Source organism: Dromaius novaehollandiae, chromosome 6, assembly GCF_036370855.1.
Source record: "Dromaius novaehollandiae isolate bDroNov1 chromosome 6, bDroNov1.hap1, whole genome shotgun sequence".
Lineage (NCBI taxonomy): Eukaryota > Metazoa > Chordata > Aves > Casuariiformes > Dromaiidae > Dromaius > Dromaius novaehollandiae.
The window spans coordinates 15,888,749-15,915,017 of NC_088103.1; the positions used below are offsets into that span (position 1 = coordinate 15,888,749).

The following is a 26,269-nucleotide window of genomic DNA, read 5'->3' on the forward strand; positions in this document are numbered from 1 at the left end:
TTACAAAACCGGCTCGTCTTACTATAGAATTCTTCATTGATCCACTTTCGTCTTGTAGAAGGGTAAAGAAAGAAAAGCATTTAAAGTTACCTTATTATCTTCCTGATTGCAGAAAAGGGCAGGAGCAGAGTGCGGCTCTCACTATATGTAATTAGCGTGTCGATAAAAGGAACAAAATGTAACAGAACTCGGAGAGTCACTTATTCCACAGAAATAGTGGTTTAGCAGCTATAGTCTGTTCCACCATTGAAAGTCCAAAAAAGACAAAATTGAGGTATATTCAGGAATTCAACCCACTGGTTAATTTATCACAGCATACTCAAAGTAATGCTAGGAGCTAAAATCAAAGACTTGAGCTTGTTTTACAGACCATTTTGATTTAAATGATATCTCCAGTGTCATTCACTGTACAGTTATGACATGGAAATAAAGATTTTTGTCATAGATTTATTTATCAGAACACAAGAAAAAGGTACATAATGATTGTGTCTTCCAAAATACAACTACAAACTTAACTGCTCTTCTGAAATCATCCTGCATTACATTCTTACAGTTGTTAAAATTGTGCGTCCTAAAGATATTTAAGCAGTAAAATAAACCCATTAACATAGTTTCAGGAAGACTGCAATGGAAAAATAAATCCTATGATGAATAGCTGGCAAGGGGAGGTATAATGAACCAATATAGAGTGGTCTAAGGATTGAAAGTGACCTGGGAATAAATAGCAATAGACTGGTTCACATTTTCCCTGACCATGGTCTACGTGACAATAAATCTTTCTTGGAAGAGAAATCACACCTACCCATTTTCCCAAAACAATGGATCACTGAAAGTGATAGAAGGTCAACATCAGTTTATCTACATAACTGCCTGGTATAAGAATGACACATTTTATCAGCATGTTCTCTTAAAGATGCAACATGATAGAAACAGTTATTTTGACTAGTACTTTTACTTTTTCATCACATGCCGAAAGATAGCTTTTATAAAAACGCAAAAAATATACTAATGTTGCTCAGAGAGATTTAAGAACAAGTACATACAATTTCATTACCTACCTATGTGGGAGAGGATAACTCTGCCTAAAAACAAAGCAAAAAAATAACCCACGACCAACCAATTCTCATTTTGAAAATGGTCACATGCTATTCAAGTCCAAAACATATCAGATCTGATTTCAATGTTCATTTTCAATGGTCTTCTGATGTTATAGCAATATCTAGCAATAAAATGACCTGTACTAGCAGATGCATCACATCTCATCATACTGCTCAGCGCCTTTTATTTTTCTAAAAATACTGCAAAATATTGGTGCTAATAATTTGTTTACTTTTCTAATACACTTTTGTTTTCTGATCTCTCTTTTCATAAGCAGGATGAATTACAAGATTCAGGACTTGATTACACAGGCTATTAGTGCAAAATGAGCTGGGGTATGAATTTATTGCTCATTAGCTACTTCACAGGCTAACTCTCCATGTGGACAGAAGTTGCAGCTGCAAAATTCTAGCCAGCCTTTGCTGAACATGTATAAACTCCAGTGTTTTGACAGTCTGCAATTCATTCAAAGCTGAGTATAAAGTCAAAGAGTTTTCCCTGACAGAAAGCGTAATTCCCTACTGTATATGAAGTCTCTTTTCCAAAATAATGGAATTACTACAGAAAATCCCCAAAACATTTCTACATATGCTTTATTTGGGGGAGGGGGGACACCAATGTCCCCATATGAAAAATTTCTGCCCAAATGTTTTGTTTAGAGTCATACACCACTAAACAGATACTCTGGTAACAGAAATTGGTAAAAGTACTACAAGCCCTGCCTACGTTGGGAAAAAAATCCAGCCTACAATGCTGAGTATACAACTGCTGAACATAAGAATGTTCAAGCAGAGCTGAGTCATGCCCCATCTTTGTAATTGCCCAGCAGAGACATGCTGAACATTTCACAAATGTGCAAGATGCCTAAAGCCTTTTGTCCAAAGAGATGGTAAATAACAGACTCAAAATCTACTGAAATCAACAGATAAAGTCTCTCACTGATTTTAAGGGGCTCTCATTTGGCACTTCTAATGTTTGTTTTCATGTAACCTAAGCTATTTTGCAGATTTCCACGTTGACTAATCTTCTAAGCATGAATTATAAAGGAAATTGGACTGTATTCAAATGCTATCAGTTTTTCAGAAGTGGAGTTAAACTCACTCTGAAAAATACTGACAGATAGCAAAAGACTGATTTCTCAAAAATTCTGTAGGTTCAAATGGCAATACTATGAAAACAGGAACCTTGCCTGCTGGCCAGAGGAGTTCTGTTAACAATCTGAGCCTGCTCCAGCCTCACAGAACACAGAATATCACTGTGTTTGCAATTCATCTAATGATGCTACAACATATCAAGAAGGAGTTTTGTGGTTATATAAAAGCTGGTTTTTAGTAAATCAGTTGTTTACATATGCAGTTTTCCAGCTTAGCCATAGAGAGGCAGCAGTGTATTGTTGAGAGGTAAATAATGCTGTCTTGCTTATAGTGTGCAAATTGCTGTTATTTCATGTTTAATACAACGTATTTCCATATTTTTACTTCTGTGAGCCTGTAGATGGCACTAGGAAACACAGACACTGTCTCTTCCCATGGCCTACCTTTCTGTGTTTGTAATGGGAGCAGAGCTAGTGGGGATTGACTGAAATCCAGAGAAGAAACCCACTTCTTATCATTTCTACTGAGTACATAAAGTGAAAGTATCTCCATTTTTCTGCTGCTGTCAGAGCTGGATTAAAGTGCTACAGAATAAAATAATCCATCTCTTCTCTCTTTCCCCCCCTCAGAAATTTATCAAGTTTCAGTCACTGCAGTTCCCTTTTTTTTTTTTTCCAGCTCATGATACAGCAGGGTCTGTGATCCTTTTCCCCAACCCAAAACCACTTCTCATTTTGTTGCAAGTGTCGAGTTTGTCCATAAGGTTGCTACAGTTCTTCAAAAACAAAAAAACAAACAAACAAAAAACAACCCACCACATACATTTTCCAATCACACATGGGTTCTGCGAGTCTCACTGCTGATACTCTGTGCAATAACACAGAAGCAAAACACCGCCTCCTGATCTGATCATTTTCCTTTTACTCTTTTTAATATTTTCTCCTGCTACAGGAATTTCTCTTAGGAGTGTGCTTCAAGCATGCTTTCTCTTTTTTTTTTCCTGCTTGTGTTATTCCCGTAATTTTTTAATTAAAACTCTAAAGATTTATTTATACAACAGCTATGCAACAGACAAAACAAATTCATTGGAAAAAAACCCAAACCAGAACTTCCAAAGACTCTGAGAGTTGCAGAGTTAAACAGTGAAAACACGCAAGTTGTTGGCATGGCTGATTTGATGTTACTTTGAGTTCTCAAATCAAGTAGATTAGAATACGCTTTTGCCCCCTTAAAACCAACAAGCATAGCGTAATCAACAAAACGTTGCTCCCTGTGTTTTTGGGGCCACAGACATTACCCGCATTCTTATCACTAGCAGCAGCGCAGTCTTTTCTGTGATATCTCCACAGGCAAAGGACAGTGAATGCTAAGCCTGTGCTGCCTGCACAGCTGGCTGACGCCAAACAGAATACAGATAACCTGAAATTTGTCAGTATTCTCTCCATGGGAGAATTCACTTGTCTGTCTCTCTCCCCTCTATTCGAGCCATCAGTTTTTGTGGCATTTACAGAAACTGTCTTTGAGATAACTCAGCTGAACTTGATTAACAGTATTAGACAGGGACCCGGCAGAGAAACAGTGCAATAGCACACAGCTCACTTCCTCAGGGAAACAGGATAAAACCATTAATACCAGGAAGCTGTATAAGAAAAGCTCTATCCTTTCCCAGTCTGTTCAGTGGCATCAATGTTTTTTACCTCACCCTTTGCTTTTCTGTTTTCATGTGCAGGAAAGTAAAACAGTGCATGGCTGAGGTCCATCCTGAAAGGTTAATAATACATCTACACCTTAGAAGAGATTCCTATGAGCATCCACCTGTTTCAGGAAGGCTTTGAGGAACAGGAGGACAGGCTTGGACAAACAGCAGCTGAGATGTTTCAGTTATGGAAAAGGGTCTTTCCCTCATCCCAGAAGCAAGGAGCTTGTTCTTGCTAAATCTGAAACTCAGCAGGGGCACTGAGGCCAATGACAGCTCCTTTTTGATCTCCTATAACTCTTCCCTTCCTTGCATGGTCTATTAATTGAATAAGCAAAGCATGCCAAGTTGTCACAGCCTCTTCCTGTCTTCCTAGGTATCTGTAAGAGACCAAACTTCCCCCAAACTCGTGCTCATTTCCATTCAAGAGCATGTGGAAATATGAGGCTGCAAAGGGAGGGATGTCTTTACAATAGATTCACTTTGGATTAACCAAAGTCAGTGTTGGCTGCCTCTTATATTTTTGCAGGAGAGTGTCTAATAGGATTAATTTCAAGGCTGCAGATGCAAGTTATCATTCCTTCCTCCAAGCAAGGCAGAAAGGGCCCTGGGGCAGGGCAGTATAGGGCACCCTGCCATCCACTTCTGCTTCATGCTTCTTTGCCAATTATCCTTCCAACATCTGCTCCAAACAAGCAGGTTACCAATGAGCTTGTTCATTTAGCATCATCTCTGTATCTGTTTTCCCTACAAAAACAGTCACTTGTTTTTAATGCTCTGAAGCTGACAATTCAGAGACAAGAGATGAAGGGTAGGAGAAGGATAGACACAAACAAAAATGCATCTGCACTATCTCCATTCTTGTTCCAATCAATCTCATTACTGAACCTCTGCTTGACCTCCCCAGGTCTGTACATGGAAGGTGAAAAGCAAAGTGAGCTAGTGAGAAACTGTCCAACCCCTCGATGACACACCTCTCAGCTAGCTGCCACAGCTCTGCATGGCTGCATTACTTTGAACTGTGGGTCACACTGTATTTACGCTAAAGGAAACGTGCACCTACAGATGTTTCTCATTGACTGTGCACTGAAACAGGACATTGTTGTTCACTTTAATCACAAAAGCTGGATATTGCCTTTTTGAGGTTTCATTTGGATTTTAGGTGGTGGGAGGAGGACTGACACATTTGTTTTTTTTAAAAAAAGTGCATGTAAAGATGCAGTTAATAGTTATGTACCAAAGCAAGTAAAAGTCATTCATGTTCCTCAGCTAAGCCCTGCTAAGGATCTGGACCCAGAATTTGGAAAAACTGTGCACTGGAAACTTAGAGGGGCTTAGGGAAGGAAAAACAAGTCTGCTGTGGATCCTAATGCTAACTGATGCTAACAATTCTGAGTGTCACTTAACAAAGTAAAGCTTTTGCATATTTCTGAACTAAGGCAAAAGGAATCAAAGCCAGTGCTCCCTACTCCAGCAACCTCTGTTGCAGAACAAAAAAACAAAGTGAAAAATTCTTTGAGTTACATCTCTCCTAAACAACAACTACGCATGGTAACACTTCAGCTATGAACACACAGCACTGAAAGGCTTAAAGACTTGCTACAGCAGCTAGATATTCCTGTTTTATTGGCTGAATTTTCCTGCCTGCTGTTTTTCATTTCAGAACCTACGGTTATCACAGACAAACGTCTGGTTCCTCTTTCTACTGTGCACTACATGTCACAAAATGAATTGCAAAGCTTGTTCGGGCAAGTATTTACCTCTTCCATTCCCTACCACTCCCAAAGAATCTCCTTAATGACTGCCATAAGCCTGATGACGTACTTGCTTCGTGTAATGTACTCCATCGAATTTTCAAAAGGACTGAAGTACAGATCTCAGAATACAGTCTTTTATCTGCTCTAAAGGCTTCTTAGTCTTCTGGGGGATCTTTGTAGCTGGGTAAGAAAGTAGCCAAGAAATTGCACTACCTGTATTGTTGGGGTCCACATAGTGCCTATTATTCTGACACTCACAGCCTCACACACACACAAACACCCTCCTTCTAGCCATACACACATCTATCCAGACTGAGGGAGCACTATGCTACAAGAGTGCAGGTGAAGACTCTGCCACACTCCTCTACCATGAGGAGAGCCTCTGAAACAGCTCTAGAGCTGAGTGGAAGGTGAAGCCAGGTGCTTAAACTCCAAAGACAAGAAGCCAGTACTTCCTCACACTATTAATTCTCTTCATTTTAAAGGATTACAATACGTACACTGCAATTAGAAGGAAGTGTTAGACTAGCTGAGTTAGCTGTAATCTGCAAACACACCACAGCTTGGTTTACACATCAACGTTTTGGCAGCATGGTTACGTTGGTTAAATACATGGAGAAAATTGCCACCCCCAATATCCTAGCAATGACAGGCTGTGTTAGCAAAATCACCTTGTTGACCTTGCTGAGGTAACAGGGAATCTGAACGATTTTCTCAAAAGCAGACTTAGGGTTGTACTGGGACCAGCTCAGTTGGCTGCCAATGGGGAACAAGCTCTGGTGGCAAGAAATTTTAGCCAGGGAGCAATGATGAACAATTGGAAGTAGCACCAGTACACGCGGATTCAAAAGAGGATGACCTCCTACTTTTTTTTACCTTCAGGAGAGAAACCCTACTGAACATGCTTGTCTGCTGAGGTTCTACCAGTGGCCAGAGTCTATTTAAAGATAAGAGCAACTGGGATGGGTCCAGCTTTGCTTCCAGATTTCATACTGTGAAGTCGATGAAAGCATTGAGTTCTTCATGCAAAACGAAGAGATCAGATCCCTGTTTTGGAAGCAGGGGAACATTGAGAATTCAAGAACAGTACAACTTGTACTTCTATTGTAAGATGTCACTAGCATGAAATATGACTGTAATACTGTTAAATAGTTGTGGACCACCTACTACCCTCCTCTCTTGAGCAATGAGGGAGGGGAGAGAAAAGGACTGAATTACATGCATTTCTTCTCTAATTCAGTTTTCTTTAAAACAGAACACTGGAGTTAAAAATGGCTTGGACAGAGGTCAAGGAACTAAGTATAGCCCTAGCCAAGTCAGCAGGATCATAGTATAAAAAATATCCCACACGCTTGAGTTTCAAAATAGAAACTGCAAGCCTGGATTTTAACAGGGATTCACTTACTGCCTGTACCATTCTCTGCTTAATGCACCTGGTGATCAGGAATGAAATAGAAAACAAGGCATATATCCCATCTCAGCAGTTACCTAACCATAGAATTTAGAAAGTGCTCTTGACAGTGAAACTGCTTAAGAAGCCAAAAAAACTTCTAAGCTTCCATACTGAGGAAGGCTGCAAGAGTGATCCTTTTCTATTAATCTATATTCCACTGGAGTCTTAAATCTGCAACATAATGTTATTTTGACAAACTACAAGGAAAAGAGAACATAACTGAGGTATTATTTTTGTTCAGCCCTTTTGTGATTCCACAACTGTGTAGAAGAAAACAGTAAATACTTGTAGGCTTAAAGAAAACATCATAATACTGCAACTACAGAGGTCTGTTACATTTTGCCTTCAGAAAGGGAGTCTTCTGCCCAATTTTCCTACTTACTTCAACAAGCACAAATACAGATCACGGATATTGGATATGAAAACCCATGTGCTTATTCCTGAAGTGAGACACTTGCTAACAACACTTTGTAGTTTAAGGCAGAGAGCAAGAGCATATGCATTCTTTATTCCATTGTGACTGCAAAGGAAGCCTAAGTGGCCACAGGGAACATCCTGCCTGGCACTTAACTAGAACAAGCTAACATTTCTGTTCTTTCAAAAAACAAAGAAACAACCCCCCCCCCCCCCCGATTTTTAACTACCAGCAGTCAAGAGTGACCTTACAAGGAGTTAACAGAAAGTACACATCTCCCTGAAGCAAAGGATTTTGGGGGTCAGAAGCAGCAAATAGGGCTCTTCTGTGTAACTAGATTTCCCAAACAGATTTCTGCACAGAACAGGAAAGGTACTGACACCACAGCCAAGCCAGAGAGCTCCAACTTCCTTTCCACTCCCTTCACACTAAAGTCAGAGAGGACAGGCAGTAGTCCAATGCAGAGGGCAGCGATCTTGTAAGTTTAGTATATCAGGAAAAGGGAAAGGAGAGAGACGGGATGAATTCAGGGGCTAGCTGTTCTGGGCCTGTCTCTCCTCTCGCCCCTACAGACGCAACACACTGAAACCAGCCTGGAATCGGCTGCTAACCTTTGAGTGCTCTCTGCTCTCCCTTTTCCTGCTGCTGGCACTCTTAGCACCCTGACAATCACTCCACTCCCTGCCCTCAGCTTCCTCACTGGAGAAAACGAGCAGTTGCAAGCACCAGACATCAGTCAGTGACCTCAAGTCATCCCTCAGCACAGAAACAAAGCATCCAAATTGTATTTTCACTTCATATGCAGTTCAGCAGTCGCTTCTACGTTACATCATATCTTTTTTTTCTTGGGTAATATATTCTATCTTCTGCTTCTTAATAATTGATTGCTCAAGCTCCAGCCGTTATCTGCTTAGTTCCTACAGTGTTACATTAGGCCATTTTCTGTTTTATGCAAAGATCTTTGATGGTATAGACATCCTGATCGCTAGTCTACTATCTAGCCACTTAATAATTGCCCTTTTGAGTACCCCATCACTTCATTTGCACAAGTGCAATAATGAGTCTTTTTTGAAAGTCCAAATAGTAACATCTCAGCCTGTATTTTATTGCTTTCTGTTCATCTAGATGAAGAGTATGGCTGCCTCCACTTGGGTGCATCCCTAGGAAATTTAGGAAGGGTCTATTTCACATTTAGTTTGTAGTTTGATGCACATGTCCACTCACACAGAATTCACACCTAAAAGCGCAGCAGTTTTCAATATTAAAGAAACTACAACTGGATGGATCATATAATTAAGCATGGATCCACCCATCAGTAACCTTCCAAACAACATCTGACACCAAGTAACTTTAATAACTGCTACTGATAGCTAATTATTCCCAAAATGATCAAAGAAGGGCTTTTCTAATCTCTGCAGAGATGTGAGTGTTCAGTGTTAGTCACTGAAAATCAGATGCTTCTCACCAGCACCGTCTAGAAATTAAGGCAACTTCCCCCCCTTACAAAAAAAACATTAGTAGAGTTAACACTTAACTTTCCACTTCTAGCTTTTCAACAAACATAGTCCTTTCACTGGTCACTCCCCAATACACATAAGCCTCAACCACCACTTGAAGTAGGACTTCATTATTCTGAATTATTACTCTTCCTTCCCCCCAACAATACACTAAATGTATTTTGGCTTCCTCCACACTGAGCACAGAATATTGTGTAGAAGTATGGTTCTACCTTTCTTTGCCCTCTAAAAAATACAGCATACAGTTTAAACCTTTCACTTATGAATATACACACTGGCTCTGCATGGAACGAAAGAAAGGTCACGAGCCAGCAAACAGGACAGACGATGACAGGACCACGTGTGGGCAGCTGAGGCAGGGTCTCTCTCCCTCTGGGGCTGAGGAGAGATGACGCACCTTCATGGGGAGGGAGGTAACACTTTGTTTTACTAGTTTTTGTCGGGTTCCAAGTTTCATCTGGTTTCCTAAGGAAAAGATCATGACAGTGTGGAAGTGGTGAAATTTCCAAAATGCAAACTGAATTAAATAAAAATATTCCTGTAAACCTTAGTGAAACTGAATGTATTATAAATACCTTTTTCCCCTTACATCAGAAACTTCAGATAAAACAATTATTTTCCTACAGTTTCAACTTCAACAAAATAGTATTTTTCTACAGGGGAAAAAGAAAGTTTCAACTGGATATCCACAACTAGCTGCAGCCAAAATGCCCCAAACACAGACCTGGGCTGGGGGGGAGGGAAGAAAAAAAAAATCGTCCAGATCATCTCTAACTTGCAAAACCTGGAGAAAACATGTTCTTTACCTGCAGGATTTTATCAGAAGTTCTGCCTTTCAAACTAGAAACGCCATAACGCTGGAGGCAGTGCCTTCAGCCCAGTGAGCAGAAGAAAGCACCCGCAGCCACGGCAAGGCAGGCGACGGGGGCGCAGCAGTAACGGTCGCGGTAACGGTCGCGGTAACGGTCGCGGTAACGGTCGCGGTAACGGTCGCGCCGCCTCGCGGGTAACGGTCGCGCCGCCTCGCGCCGCTGAGGAACTTTCTGGAAGGGCTCCGCTCGCGGCGCCCCGCCCGCGGTAAGTGCCGTGCCGGCGTCGCCCTTGCGGTCCTCAGCGGCGAGGCACGGCTCCGAGCCGCTTGGATTTGTTTCACAGACTCACTTTCTTGTTTCCACAGCGAGTTACCCGCCGTTGCTGCGCAGCGCCCGCGGGGGTTGTGTCCTGCCCAGGGCCGCTGTTGTCGCCGTCCATCTCTGCCACGAACCGCCCGCGCCGCCGGCGACCAGGTAAATCCAGCGCCTGCTGCCAGCGGTGAAATGCAGGCAGCAGGAATAAAAGTTTACCAGTGGTCACCCTGCTCTTCGAGCGCCTCGCGGCCCTTTACTTGCATACGTGCCCTAGCTCTGTGAGGCGGGGAAATACACACATTCTTCTCTGACCATCTGGCACAGAAGCAGGTTGGCAGCGAAACTTAAGCTCACAAGCCCTGGGTGAACAGGAGGAGAAGCAGGGCTCCGGAGCCTTGGGGGGGGTTGGGTCTAGGAGATCAGGCAGGTGCTTTTCTCAGTCCCATTTGTGAATTAGACTCAGGTTCTGAGCGAGTCTCCCTTCAGCAGGTGTAATGAAGTCCTACCTGATGCAGTTTAAATTCCTGCCTTTCATTAACTTGGACTAACTTTCCCAAGCACCCCAGCACAGGAGACTTCCAGAGACATTTGGTCAGAGCCACTCGAGACACACCAGCCGAGCAGGACGGCTGTCGCCCAACTGTAGAGCTGCAGCCAAACCCTCCCTCCTGGAGGCACACCAGCATCTATGGTATCCCTTTCCTATTTTCAGGAAAAAAGTACATCTGTAACTACCGAAAGATACATGGCTTTATACTATTTCTAGTGAACATTAGACATTATTCCTGAAAATAGGCAAGGTATTATTTAAAAGCTTAGCATGAACCTTGGGCTATTTCAAGAACCTTTTTATAAAATCAAAGTATGCTTTCTATTCAGTATTAATTTTTTAAAGCTTGGCGCTTGGTACATGTAAAAGCCATATTTCCTCTGCCAAGCATTTTTACAAATCTGAACTCTCATAGGACAGAGTTAACCAAATGTAACAAAGCACATGGAGTAAAAAGTCTGGAAAGACTTACTCAGTTACTTGACAGGCAGAGAAATTGCCTTTCTTTGCCTTCTGTTTTAATAATGAGTTGCTCTTCTCACTTCCCTGAATTGAATAAGCTGATCTCACAAGTAAGCTATTTTTCCACTCAAGCGTCTGCTCAGCCAACTTGGAGCAAGATCTTAATGTCAGGCTGGATTTTTTCGTTGTCTGAGCAGTAACTAACAACTCAGATGTTGCTACTTTGCACCTGTACAGCCTTTTTTTTTTTGTCAGGGGGCAGGTACTGCTGTGACTGACACAGCAGCAGCATTACTTACTACATTACTTACATCCATTCTGCTGATGCAACAGTTACATGCTTGTAGCCCTGTAACAGGTATTTGCCACTGCTACTAATAGGCCACAGGCTTTGTACCAAGTTTGCAAGGACTGAGGTTCATCAGGTTTGCTTTTGCTGAATGTTCATTGACCTGTCTGCAGCTTTGTTTTGAATTGCTTTAGCTCTAGCAGCAGTTTTCCTTCTGAACAGGTGGTTATGGCTAATTTCTTTTTACTTGCGCTTATTGTTATATGGTACAACCATAGTTTTATACAGCTAGTAGTAACAGGTAGTTATTTTGTGCAGTACGAGATATTTACAATTAACATAATGATGTAGCATGGAGAAATACAGGCCTGGTAGGATAGCAGGAGCCTAGAGAAGTGGAGACACAGGATGGGGTATGGAGGAATACAGGCGTGGGATGATGTGGGATGGGGAAACAGGCTTGGCACCAGAGACCCCACGGCGATGGGGTCCATGGCCCACTTATCGATGGTTCATTACAAAAATACAGACCTGGAGCTAGACAAAACCCCTTTTCACAGGTACTGAATCTAGCATAAGTAAAGTTCACCTCATACAGTAATTTGGGATGTAATGTGGGGTTGCAGACCAATGAAGAAAGAGCAAGCTGTAAAAGCATGTTTGCAAACATAAAAATGACCCCAAGCGGATCCTGCTGTGAGGGAGAAGAAACCATCAACAACATATTCCTCACAGGAAAATACACCAATTGCTCATGACTGGCCATAACACCTGCAGTACCAGACTGAAGCCAGCAACCTTTGGACCCAGAGCAGCAGAGGAAGCGTGAGCATAACACCAGGAAAAGGGGCAGAAACTTGTAAGTCTGTTTATAACAGTTTTCACTGTATTATTATTATCAAGACTCTTGTTTTATAGAGAGGTTTTTTTCAGAAAACAAGCTTTTCTGTAATAATTAAATTTGTACTAATAATGATTCTTCAATTAGATTGTTAAGATTTCAGTTATACTAACAATACATTCTTGGCTTTATCTATACAATATGTTTCCTCATTGACCATAAACAAGATTTTGAGGGTAGGCTTATTCTGAGTTGTCTCAGTAGTACTCAAAGTGCACTCAGTGCGATCAGAGTTGCAGGATGAAGCTCCTTGCATGTGAAAGAGCTTCCAAACTACAGATTATTTTCCTTAAAGAAAGTACTGCAATAAAATTTGACTAGTAAGAAGAGAATTTAACAAGACTTAAAAGCTGACGCGATAGTATGCTCTTATACATAAATTAGTCATCGTATTTAGGCAAATTATACTAAGAGCCATCAAGGATTTGAGGATTTTTTTGTAGAACAGATTTCTTGCTTTTGCAAATGGTGCAATTAAAGTCTTTAAATTAAAATAATTCTTTTAAAAAGTATAATTTGGCAGAATGGCAGATTGTTTTATTTAACTTAAAACATTTACACAGTTCTTTGGAAGGAGTTCTGTATTCTTGCAGACCAACTTTTCTTCCCTCTTTCTGTGGACTCATATCCTGGGTAAACCTGGCACTCTGTAATATTAGAAAACATGGCTAAAATTCATAGAATGATTTAGCGTTCTGCGGGTGAAGGCAGAGAAATCAAGCAGATGTTTTGCAAACATTTCTATTCTTTGCAGTAGCACCTTTAAAATAAAGGTTGTAATCAATTAAATAAGAATTGACATTGTGATGAACTCTCATGGGAACAAGGATACAGTCACATGGAATCAATTGCAAATGCAGACTCTAAAAATACCACTCCTTAATAATTAACACAGAGCTGGACTTACGCCAGCACAGTGTACATTCCTGCTAGATGCTGTCTGAATTAGTGTCACTTCCATATGCAATTAAGTTTGAAAAGTCCTGTTTAAAGACTGACTTTCATAATTATGCTAAAATCTGCACGCTTCCTTGGACAGACCCAGAGTAAGTGTTGTGCAACAGAGCATGAGCTGGGTTTAGCAATGCCACTTTATGGGTGTACAAACTACAGTTCTCAGCATACAGACTACCCACAAACCAGCATTTCATAAGGTGAGGGGATGTGTGCCCACAGGCCCAGACACCCCCTTAATGGTCCCTGTAGCTAGACACCCATCTCATAGCTATGGCCTGACTCTAGTTTGCTCCGAGGAAGCTGTCAGTGTTAAAGAAAGGGCTGAGCTCCCCACAATGGCATGTGTGATGTGCCAAACAGCAAGCTGCAGAAGGGCTGAGTAAGGCGATTTCTCACGAGCCTGGTTTCATGTGACCTGAATGGCTGCAGGGTATACGTATGAGGACTGAACTTGAGCCATCTCCAGGCATCAGAAGCTGGAACCCTACCCAGTGTCGAAATCTGAGCAAGATCTGCTGGCATGTCTCTCTGGCCATGGTATTTGTTTAATATTTTTAAAAATACAATCTGAGTTCAGCAGCTTATTCAGAGGAGTTTTGAACAATTTTTGAAAGAATACAGATAATTTATATGGATGCTTGCTAGGCATATAGGGGCTGGAAGAAAGCAGGGAGCTGAAGGGAAATCAGAGGTAGAAGAGAGGCAAGGAGGGGATAAATGGGTAAATGCTGGAAAATAGATACCCAGGGAATTGAAGAAATGGGAATAGACCCATGCCATCACCCAAGCATGTGCAGGGAGCTCTTTCCATAGAAAGACCAGTGCTTTGGTGTGGGAGTCTAAGCCTCAGAGATTCTGTCCCTCTAGGATTGTCACACAGGGATACAACTCTCTAAGCCCAGCTAACCCTGAAGCATTGTTGTGTCTGGGGCACTCCTGGATGACCGAGGAGTTAGGCTCTGAGTAAAGCTGCTCCTGCTGCATGTACACACCGGAGAGCATGCTTGCTTCCACAAACTACTGATGCAGTTGGGAGAGGGGAAATGCTGCAAAATTTGAAAGAGGAGACCTGCTAGTACTTGCTCATACATTTCAGTGAATTTTAATGGCCTTGTATACAATTGCTAAGACTTGGTAGCAAAAAAGTTCACAATCAGCATCCACCAGTCTTTACTTGAGGTGTATTATTAACATAGTGGAGTACCTTTTGTACTCCATTTCACTAGTGTAAAGCACATGCGAGGGAAGTGGGCTACACAGGATCACAGGGCTTGTGCAGGAAGCACAGCATTTACCTACAGGAATGGCAGTAGCACTTAACAGCAACCTACACTTTAACTTCGGCTGCCAACAAGATCGCTACTTCCTACTAAAATTCACACCATTTCTCTCTTCTGTTGGAATCCAAGAAATCCACTCAACAAAAAAATGGGGGGTGGGGGGGGAAAGGGGCAGAAGAACCACTGTAGCTTAAATTCAAAGTGACACCATCCTTGGTATTTCTTGCGCCTTGTCTGGGACATCAGCTTTTGCATAGCTCAGATCTCTGAAAACCAAAAAGTGCATAAATAAGCAGTAGGTCAGTGTAACCTTCAGCTCTCCCTTTTGTGTGCTGTACTCCAGAGCACACGAGGAAGCTCACACGAGTTCAGGTGATCTATCTGCAAATGCTCCTCCAGCAGCTGCTCCCCAGGAACAAGTTGAATCAAGAGTTTATTTTCCATAGCCACTAACAGACCACTCCTTACGGATTTGTGTAATTCCTTAAATCCATGTATATTTGGGGCCCCCTGGTATTATGGGGCAATGAGTTCTACAATTTAATTCTGTGCTGTGTTAAAATGTACTTCCTTTGGCTTGTTCTGAACTCCACTGCTTGATAATTGCATTAAGCGCCCTCTTGTAAGAGCAAGAGGAAGCTCTTGGGAGAAATAGCCATTTTTTACCTACCTTTTCCACACCATATTTGAGTTTATTGTTCTCTGTCATCATATGCCTCATTATTCCCCAAGCTGAAGAATTCTGGCCTATTTAACTTCTAGCTGTTTTGTAAGCCTGATTATTCAGGATATAAAGCAGAAAAAAGGAAAATAAAGAAGTTGCTTTTCTCCACCTTCCTCTGCCCTGCTCTCTCTCCCATGCCATATTCAAAATATAGCAGCACCATGGATGTATACTCTGAGACGATGATGTTTCCAATTTTCTCCTTCTATTCCTTTCCTTATAGTTCCTAATGTTATAGCTGTCTTTGCCCAATACTGAAATGAAGTAGTCTGTGACATTTTTTTTTCTGATGGCAAGTTATAGTCTAGATTCACATAGGTATAGAGTTATCATTTACCTCACATAGAGGTATAGAGCCATCTGTAAACTTCAGCAGGTGTGGTGGCCTTTCTTATGTTTCAGAATCCATCCAAGCTTATGCACAGGATGCTATTTAAAACCTTATTTTACCTTGCGTTTCATAAAATGTCATATTCCCATCTTAAATCCCCACCTTATTACCAGCAATCCATATGTTTAGAAGACTTCCTTTGAACCCTTCTGCTGGCAGTCTCTCTAAAGAGCCATACCTGGGTTATACAATAGCACAAGAGGTCCCTGGCCAGAGCTAAAGGACAGCATAGCTGGTGTGACAGCTTACAAATAATAACACGCACTTCTGCTCTCTACATGGTGCCTTCCCCACATAAGACTACAGGTTGCTGAAAGGAGGCTTTCTGGAGCCAACCACACATGTGCTTACCTCCTTTGCTCACATAAGCACAGCAGGGAAGGAGAGATCTCCGATCTTCTCCCCATGAGACCAAGCCTCTGACCAGAGGCAGGGATTCCAGTATGCTTCAAACAACCCTTCAGCACTCAGGGCAGCCGCTACTGCCAGCTGCAGGAGAGAGCACAGAAGGCAGAGTTACAGCAGAACTGCACTGTACCTTCAGCGGTTACAGACCTTCTGTTACTGTATTTCTACAGTGATACTGGAGTCAGCATGAAACCCACTAGAGGTATACTTGTCGCTCTTCAACTCAAGATCTCGAGCTTGTTTTTGCAAACTGTGTTTAAAACAAGGTTACGAATGTTCCTGGGCCTCCTCATACTCTCCTTATGTAGGTAAAAAGTGCAGAAGGGCTACAATCTTCATTTTGTTTGCAGTTTGATGCTTATGACACTGGGTATTCCGAAATATGGAAAGTGAGAGGTTACAGGATCCAGACCTTTTATAGCATCTCTACTAGAGTTACTCTCTAGTAAATACCTATTTTTACAAGTGGACATCATTGCTGGTGAGTCCACCTCTGAATAAACAACCTCCCAATAAACAACCTCCCTTTTTCTTACAGATGTGGAACTACCACTGCCTGGTGCTCTGCAGACCGGTCAGTGCTGGGTAATGTGACATGCAAATTGAAGATTAATGATTTAATGAATGCCTAATATTTCTGTGGGACTGGCACTGGAAACCTGGGCCATAAATCAAGTGCCATGGAGCAGCCTGGACCTTAGACTGATGGAAGTTACTGTCGGCATCCCAAAACAGAAGCTTCATTTTTTTTATTTTCCTCCTCCCTAAAAGCTTTGCTTTTCCTGGAAGAGTCTTCAGGAATAGGTCAGGATGAAGATTTCTGTTTTCCAGAGCAATAAGACACTAAGAAGTTTTTTCCTGTTGCTGAAGAACAATTCTTACACACTTCTGTGGAGGAAGGAGGCCAGTTCTCTTGTAAAATCTTCTCTAAGTGGTAATGCTGAAAAGAGATGGGGGAAGAGGTAGAGAGGGTATAGTAAAGAGATTTATTGGCCCTTCCAAGGGAAGCACTTGGTAGACTAGTGTCAGTGCAGTTCTGGAGCCTGCCATCATGTTTGCTGATGTACACTGTGCATCACCAAACCCAGGGCAGAACACTGACCTTTGCTGTGTCTCGGCAAGTTCTCAATGTTGCAGCTGAACTGCTTGTGGCTGAGTAGTGTATGCAGTCTTCACAGCAACTATTTATAGGTGGTATGTTTTGCAATATGCTGGGAGATAACTTAATCCTGGACAGCCTGAGATGCTGCTGGAATCCCTTTCAGGAAGTAAAAGGCAGTTGCAGGCTCATTGCTGGCTCACTTGGGGCCCTTAGGAGCTCTCTGTGGCATGTTGTTCTTTGTAAGAAGTTCTTGACACTTCAAAATAGAAAGTGCTGTGCAGCCACCACAACAGGCCAAAATGTTGATCCAGCTTCTGATGCATGTTATAACTCATAGTATCAGTTTCTTCACCCTTTCAATTCTCTTCACCTCTGATTTCATCTCCAGGGAAAGCTTGTTAACTAAAAGTATTCTGTATACTCACTATTGGTCAGAGCTGGCCAACAAGTTTCAGCACTAGCACAATGCTAACAAATACAATTTTCTTTCAGAAGTCTGAAAATCTAGACTTCTCACCTAATCTCTCAGACATCAACAATCCCACAAGATCCTGAAATAATTTGGCATTTACTGGTACTGAGGAAACACCAATTAGGCAGATTACTATGACTGTACAGAACGATCCTGCTCTTCCTGATAATCTTGTCTTACATATGCTCAAGAACCTGTTTGAAGGAGGTGAACTCGACATCTTGGAGAGCACATGGTTCCTTCTATTTGGGGAAATCAAGCTGCATACTCACAAAGTCTAAGTGGTATCTCACATATGAAAGTAATTAGTGAAGCCTAGGCTCATAGAACAGAACTCCTTTGGGTCTTTTGGGTGCATCATTTCCAACATCTTACTGCAACATTTTTTTTTTCTAAGACCAGGGAGAGGAAAGAACATTCCAGTGGTGCTGAGTGCTTCTCTCCCAGGAACAATGTGGGCGATGGCTCAGTATCCAGGGACCTTTCAGTGAAATCTGGGCCCAGGAAATGCAGAGTGTGGGTTGGGTGTTAGCAGAATCTGATGTTCAGCAGCAAGAACCTGAACAGGTACCTTCATCTTACACTTCTCCTTTGTGAACAGCTTGAGCTCCCGTGCCACAGTTTGAGCGCCACTTCCAGTGCCCTCAGCAATACCCATACAAATGTGTGTAACTGGCACTTGACCCAGATGCTGACTTCTTCAGGTGTATTTGGCATCATTGCTCTGCTCAGTGGAGTTCAAGTGCACAGGCTTGGCTGTATGGGCCTCCCCACACCTGCCTCTGCTAGGTTTGATCTCATGCCAACATTGCTTTAGGAGGACCTTCGAGTCCTAGGCATGGACTGAGCATTTGCTGAGTTGAGCATCTCCCAGAAACAGATAGAGACTGAGTTTGGTTTTAAAGAACATGAGTGTAACACAGGACAGAGTAAGCTGAACAACATCCAGCTTTGAATTCAACATTTTGGAAACTGTGTCCAGTGAAAATCTTCAAAGAAAAGGGTAGGACTGTGTAGGTAACAATGATTCGAGAGCCATTTCATTTGGTCCCAGCTAACAAAGTTTGAAAACCAAAGCATATTCTGAGGGATTTCAGAAGATTAAGACATTCAAACTAAATTTTCCATGTTAAGCAAACAGCACAAACCAGTTCTTACTGTGAAATTCTGAACACTAATTACAGAAGTATTAAATAAAATTACAGTGTAGTTACAGCATAAACTTTGTACAGCATAACTTTGCATAAACCTCTTAACACAGACTGATGACAAGAGGATGGCTGTATGTTTATATCTTACTCTGAGGAACATAAGAAATGGATTTAGCACGCTCTACAGAATGAGTGTTTTTTATTTACAATCTTAGGCTGGGTATATAATAGACTAGCAAATCATTCTAGAGTACTATTTTTCCCAGCAATTTTAATTGATGTTCTTCGTGAATACATAAGTGACATATGAAGTCCTGTGTGACACTTGTTTTTGTCTCACATTTGAAATGATACTTTTAAGAACCATTATAACCTATACCAAATGAGGAGGGAGGAAATTATATGGCTGTCTGGGATAAGTAGCTATGAATTTATTCTTGCAAAATCTTTAATAATCTCATTATAACTTAAGTTATCACAAATAAAGTTATTCTGCAAGATCAAGTTCCAGTTTAAAAATCAGATGGGTGATATATGAAAGTATATTCAGCACACAAATCCCAATCTAATTTTCCCATTAGGAGGATTCAACTTTTATCAAACTAAATGTATTGCCAGGTTTTAAAAAAACGTTAGGGCAAAGGAGACTACAGACAGTAAGGTCATCACTTCTATTTTGTTAATAATGCTCTCTCTCTGCTGCTGGAGTATAATTCATTATAGCATTTTAATCTAGACAAACATGATGGCATTTTTAATTTGCATAAGCTAGCTTTGCCTTAGAATTCCTTGTTGAAATGCGAAGGCAAAAAATTAAAAAATACGACCCAGCAAAATGGTATCAGATGTTATATAACAGTTTATATAACACACTACTAAATTATTTTAAATTTGAGGCTTAGTAACCTGAAGATTAACCTTTTGAACATAAATTGGTGCCTCAGAGTAAAGCCGTGACACAAGCAATCTCTTACTGTTTCTCCTTCTGGTTCGTATTTAAATTCCATTCAGATACACACTATAAATTAAACAGCAAACTAGAAAACAACATAGGCTGGATATTTTAAAATTTTCTTTGCCCCAGAAACACCTCAAAGAGCCGAATGTGTGGGACAACAGACCAACAGCACATCCATAAAACAAAACCAGATAGGTACAACTTTGGGATCATTTCTAGAGGAAATGACGTGCATTTATAGGCCCTGAGCCACCTCCAAAGCCACTCATTTGAGGCAAAAGCAACTCCTTTCTTTCCTTTCTCACCTGATATTCTGGAGAAATATCCTTTACCTCAAGTTTCATTTATTAGTTCTGTTAGGTACTGCTAATAGCAGAGAAGCAAAATAACTATATATAGACATGTATGCACATGGCTACATGCATATATATAGACACATGCAGACACACATTTTGACTCAAGGTTTTCTTGAACTTCCTCTTTCAGACTACTTTGACTGCATTATAGGCTTTCTACCAATATAATACTGTAACGTAAAAGAACACCAAAGAGCAGTAACAGTCACTAGGACATAGATCACAAACATTGACAAGTCTTTCTCCCATCAAGCTCATTAAATACATTTTCCAGCCAGTAATTGACCAAAGAAAATAAGCTATTTCCAGTATCTTCCCCTCCCCTCCCCCCCAGTTTTAGTTTCTATCAGATTGATTAAACATTAGGGAAATTGGATGAGAAAACAATGCAAGTTAGGAACCTGTTGAAGTAGTCTGGTTTGGATTTTTAACAGAAATATTTATCCAGGAGGCAGATTATTACTTCTGTAATTTAACAGGAGCTCTTTGGTGCAATTTCTTCTGGTAGAACATCTGCTTTTCAGTGTATTTATTCCTTGTTTTCAATAATAAGAACACATTTAATCCTAACAGCGTAAAATGACAGAACTAGAAAGTTCTGGGAAAACAGCAAAGCCAAACATGAACAAATTTGGACTCACTCACCTGACCAAGACTGAACGGTCATCCTATGGAACAATGACAGGGTCAGCTTCATAGATGCAATGCAAATAATTTAATGTTTAACACTCCAGGATAACGTTAACACTCTTCCTTCCCTGCCTTTCTAAAAGTTAAAGGCAGAGGCACAACTACCTCTCCTGTTGTAATACAGGAAGTTGTTGAAGAATCCCTATGCTAAACACTAAATCTAAATGAAATTCCTACTTTTTTTCATGTACCCATTGTTTCCGTATTACTGAATTTTACACCGCAGAATTTTACTGAACTATTAATATTTATCCAATGATGGATCTTCCACTTAATTTTAGACCAACCAGGCAAGATGAGAAGTACAAGACAGTAGACTAAGGGGAAATAGGTGCTACTGTCTGGACATCTCTTTTTATTATTTAGTTATCAAGCTTTTGACACGTTTCAAGAAATTCTTTGGCCTTTACTACTACAAGCTGATGAAATGGGAGTTCAATATATAATAGCAGAAGTTGGGGGTTAGGAAACATAGATACAATTTGGAAGAGGGGAGGTGAAACAAATGGACATGTCTGTCTTTCAAATCTAAGGTATTCTCTCCAGCATAGCTCACCAGAGAGCACCTACTGTCACAAACAGGCATATCATACCAAGCATGAGAACCTGAGGCTTAACTTGTTGTTGCAAATAAAGTCAGTTTTCACAGATGGAATAAAGATCCTTGTGGCATTAGTAAATCAATCTACCTTTGGATAAGGACTTCAAGCAGTTGCATTATTTATAATGGTTTCACTTTTATTTACAGTAAGATGATCTGTATCTGTGGATGCTGCAAATGTCTAAATAAAATACAGTCCCTTAGATGGGGGACGACCTTTAGGGCAGGTTAAAAGAAACGTGTAAATGGCTTGTGTTCCACATAGCTAAAAGGCTCCTATAGTGTTCTTTACCCAAAGGTTAACTCAAGTATTACGCAGAGGAGGAGGAGGAATCAAGTTGACCTGGTGCTGAAAACATTTGGCTAGCAGAGGTCAGGGTAAATTCCAGTTTCATTATCTTCAAAAACCCAATTACTAAGCCACCTTACTAGGAAGCGCTTGATACAGAAGAATGGCACCAACTCAAGTCCTCTGTATCTTTTAAAAATCAAATATACACTTGATTTTTTAACCAACAAAAGCAGCACATTAAGGAAAAAAAAGAAACTTCTAAAAACACCAGATAGGCTTGCCTGGTAATAGACACAGCTAACTACATCCACTTTGACTTCTGCTTATTCAAAGAAGGGGTTACTGATGTCCAGGAAGAAAAAAAAAAATGAGGGAAGACTGAACACTTACTACTCCATCTGACACCAAAAAACCTCTCTATCAACTCAGTGAAGTACTTGAGCCTGAAAACATGGCTAAGAGGAAGAATTCCTGTCAGATATCCTGGTAGAGAAAAGTTTTAAAATGTGTTAAAATGCTAAAATTGGCATGAGAATTCCCACAATTCTCTTGTCCACATAGAAGCAGCCATAGGGTGAAGCCATCTCCCCAGCAGGACTCACTCCGATGGCAGCTGCGCACCTGGCACAGGTATTAAAAGCTCAGGGGCAAGAACAAAGCTTTCTTTAGCTTTCTTCTGAGACATTTAATCTGCTGACAGCACCTAAAACAACTCCATTAGGCCAGCTTGGGAAATTACATTCAGCACTACTTCCCATTTTTACATTAAGCTTTTGTTAAATCAGCACTGTTTGGATCATGCCAGACTATTTTGTCAGTATGCAAATCATGCATTTCAAAGCACTCTGAAAGTGAAATAATCCACGTGAAAGACTGATTCCCAATTCTATAGAAGCTTCTGTAGAAGCTTCAAAATTGTCCTATAATCTAAATACACTGATGTCCTCTCAAAGCATGTGCATATGATGCCTCCATTACATACCTACTGACAAAAGAACCAAGAGGAAGTATTACTTTTACTGGATCTGTTACGAATTTCTGGGAAAACATCTGGCTACATAAAGCTCCATCTCCCTCCTACAGTGCCACACTGCTCCAGATTTCAAATTTCAGTAACATCCCTTTACAGCACAGAAATAAAATTTCATTATGTTGATACTTGTTAATAAAGTAGCAGTGAGATGACCATCACTTTCCACCTGCTTTACAGCTTCTGGCTGCCTGTATTTTGTACCTGTATCTGGTTGCATCAGCTAAGGAAAAAGAAACACCTTGGAAAAATTCCATCATTAATAGATTACGGCATCATTCAGATTAATAGAGAAACAGCAATACTGGTTTTAATTTTCACATTTTTCACTGAAGAAAGACATCATTACCATTCTCCAAGATGTGGAAAAGATTGCCACAGCAAGAACTGTCCCATTTCTCCTATACTTTAGTATATTATTTTAACTCTTCAGAGTTGTTACGTGCTCCTTCATGAACTGAAGGATCAATAGCATCTTGTGTGACAAACTCCAAAATGCATCAAAAGATTAAGTGCATCTCTTCCAGAACATTTCAAGCCCCAGGTGGTTTGGTTAACCATTGCCTGGGGTCCAGGAACTGACTGCTAGTGTGCCAACGTGTCAATGCAAAATGGAGAAAGGCCATCAGGCTGCTCTTGCCTTTTTTTTTTTTTTTTTTTCCTCCCTTCCTCTCTTCCCTCCCTTTTGACAATTTACCTGACACTGCCTTCTTGCTGCAATCACTCAGGGGAGTGTTTTATTACATGTTAAAAGACAAGGTATGTATTGAAAGTAGCAATTTTATTTGAGTTAAAATTATTTACAAAAACCCAAAGACATACTTCATGAAACTGGTACAAACTATTTTTCCTGCCGTTGGCTTTTGCTCCAAAGATCACAGCTGAGAAATACTGTATAAAATAAAAATAGGATTGGATTCAGAAAAGTACTCTACTGTTCTAATTTCCAATTGAGAGTATTTACACAAATATTTACAATGAAAAAAGTTACTTTAAAACTTTAATTTGCAAGTTGGCCTCAAGTACCCTTTAATGCAGAGTTATTTGAGAGTTTAACACACAAAAACGCACTGCAGTTCACAGGGTGATTTCTCCCCCCACCCTCAAAAAAAAAAATCTGCATTTGTCAGTGCTTGACAATTAGTTACATTTAAAAAAAACTGTTAAACACTGAGGTAAATCAATTTCCAATTACCAGTGTAACAAAGAAAGGTAGTTGTCCCTGCTTTCCCCCCATCATTGCATCACTATTTATTTTCTCTGGCCATCTCTCCACAGAAAACTATGTAATCATTTTTAAATCCCACTATAAATGAAAACTTCCAAAATCAAAAGACTAGACGGGCAAAATAGTCAATAATTTCCTCCTGATATAGACCTTTTACATACAGCCTCTCTCAATACTTACTTTTTGTTTTTAAACAAAGGGGAACACGACCTGAAAAACTTTTCTAAGTTACACTGGTACACTAAGTTTTAGAAGGTGATGAGAGAAAATGCAAAAAAGTTATGACCAACATAGGATTTTTGCCACTAATCAGTTACTTCCTTACAGAATTCCCAACAATCTGCATTATCAAAAATAGGAAGACATAGAAGGCAGCCACTGTATGTAAAAAATTTACAGCTGGCACTGATACAAAAGCACGAGTTTGTAACTTTATACATGGAGATAACAAGATCTAAGAGCAGGTTAGATTTCCTGTTATTTCCCCCTCATTATACATAGAACTAATATTTTTATGGCTTCAAGTTTTACAAATTCAATGGAATAACATGATATAACTACCTGTACAGGTATTAAAAAAAAAAAATGTTGATGAAGCAGATCTCGGAACAGTCTGCAAATATTCAAGACCAGCTTAATAAAAATAATTACCAATTCTGTTGGTCTGAATAATGAGTGCAAGAAAAATAAAAGTGTTTAAAAATCAGATATTTTCTGGGATTCTTTGTTCCACTTAAGTCTTCAAACACAATGCTTTGCTGTGAACTAGACCTCAGACTGAACAAAATCTTAGCTATATCAGCAATTTAAGGCTTTGTGTTGTATGCATTTAAACTTTGTCATACTACAGAAGAATGAAATAGAAAGATTATGTCAGCTGGAAACATTAATCCCCATTGGTGTTTTAGCTTCTCTAAAATTCTTCCCCCTAAAACATCCAAATTCTTTGTATTAAGCATTATAAAATACATCTTGAGTGCTTCCTTGAAACAAAACAGCATTTCAAAGTTTTTGCGTATTAGAAGTGTAAACTACCCTGGGATTGAATATAATTTTTTTTTCTTTTTTTTTAAACAGGGCACAACTTTTTTACAGTAACTATTTCTTTTGTGAATAACATACCCTCAAATGGCTTTATGTGTTTATGGGTTTGCATGCCTCTTGGAACTACAAAGTGTTATGGTCTATCAGCTTACAGTATATGGGCCATGACAGTTTTAGAACTGAGAAATAGTTCAACCACCTAATTTCAATCAAAACAGTATAAAAAATAAACTATCCAATCCTCGCCTCTTTGGATTCCAACAAATTTTAAATATAGACAGTAGTTAAAATCACAAAAGTATTTAAAAATTTATATTTTATGATTTTGGAATAATCTAGTAATAAAAAAGCAAGAGCAAATTAAACTCAAATAGGAGCGGTGCTGCTGTCCAGAACTTCTTTATTAGAACATTTGTTTGATACCTCAGTAGCTAAGCTGCCTTTGCACCTGGCTGGCATGAAACAGTGGCTCAACAGTAAACAGCAGTTGCACTATCAGCAGCAAGTTTTTCCCCTTGAAACTTGTCATGAACAAAGCAAGAAAAAAAGATAGGGAGGGTAAACCCTGCCAAAAATATTTAAATACTGCACTGCATCATAAACAGCATCGTTTATTTATTTTCCTCAGAACCTTTTTCCCCTCATTTTTGATAGTTGCAGATTGATGTAGTAACTGTCTTTTAGAAAATGCTGAATGCATGGTTAAGAGACCAGGTAGCCTTAAAAATCCGAACACGAATGACACAGATGAATGCTCTTGATATATCCTTCAAGGACTTCTTTCATGACTTCTTCCTTTGTCTAAGGGTAGCTCCAGCATTAGAGTGCCTGCAGCGGAAGTTAAGTATCTAGCAGTGTTCCAAGTATTCAATCACCCTAGAGATAGATTTCTGGCCTGTTGTTCCAACAGCACACTGGAAAATGTAATAGAAAACAGAAGTAACAAAAAAGCATTTGTAATACCTCTTTAAAATGTTTAAGAGCTATGCTCATTTCAGATTTTTTGGTATTTAGAATTACATTTCAGTAAAAACAATGAGGTTCAGGCAGAGGATTTGAAGTATTTTCCTGACCAGTCATATTCAAATGAAATGAAAGTAGTTTCTGTCCATTTACTACCATAGCAGTGACAGAAAAATGGAACTTAGTATTTAAAAACAGATAATCATCCTGTGCTCTTCTAAAGACATAGCTGAAAAACAATAAAAGCTTCTTTAAAAAAAAAA

The 26,269-nt window shown here is 40.1% G+C and overlaps 1 protein-coding gene across 4 annotated transcripts in view; it reads right to left on the bottom strand.

Moving 5' to 3' along the window:
* Positions 1-23,533: 23,533 nt before the first annotated feature.
* WAPL (WAPL cohesin release factor) overlaps positions 23,534-26,269 on the bottom strand; it is a 74,741-nt gene continuing 72,005 nt past the window's right edge. For all 4 annotated transcript variants that reach the window (XM_064513742.1, XM_064513744.1, XM_064513743.1 and 1 more), the window contains one exon: positions 23,534-25,957. In XM_064513742.1, coding sequence (XP_064369812.1) covers positions 25,892-25,957 — 66 coding nt within the window. In that variant the 3' untranslated portion in view covers positions 23,534-25,891. The remainder of the gene's footprint in view (positions 25,958-26,269) is intronic.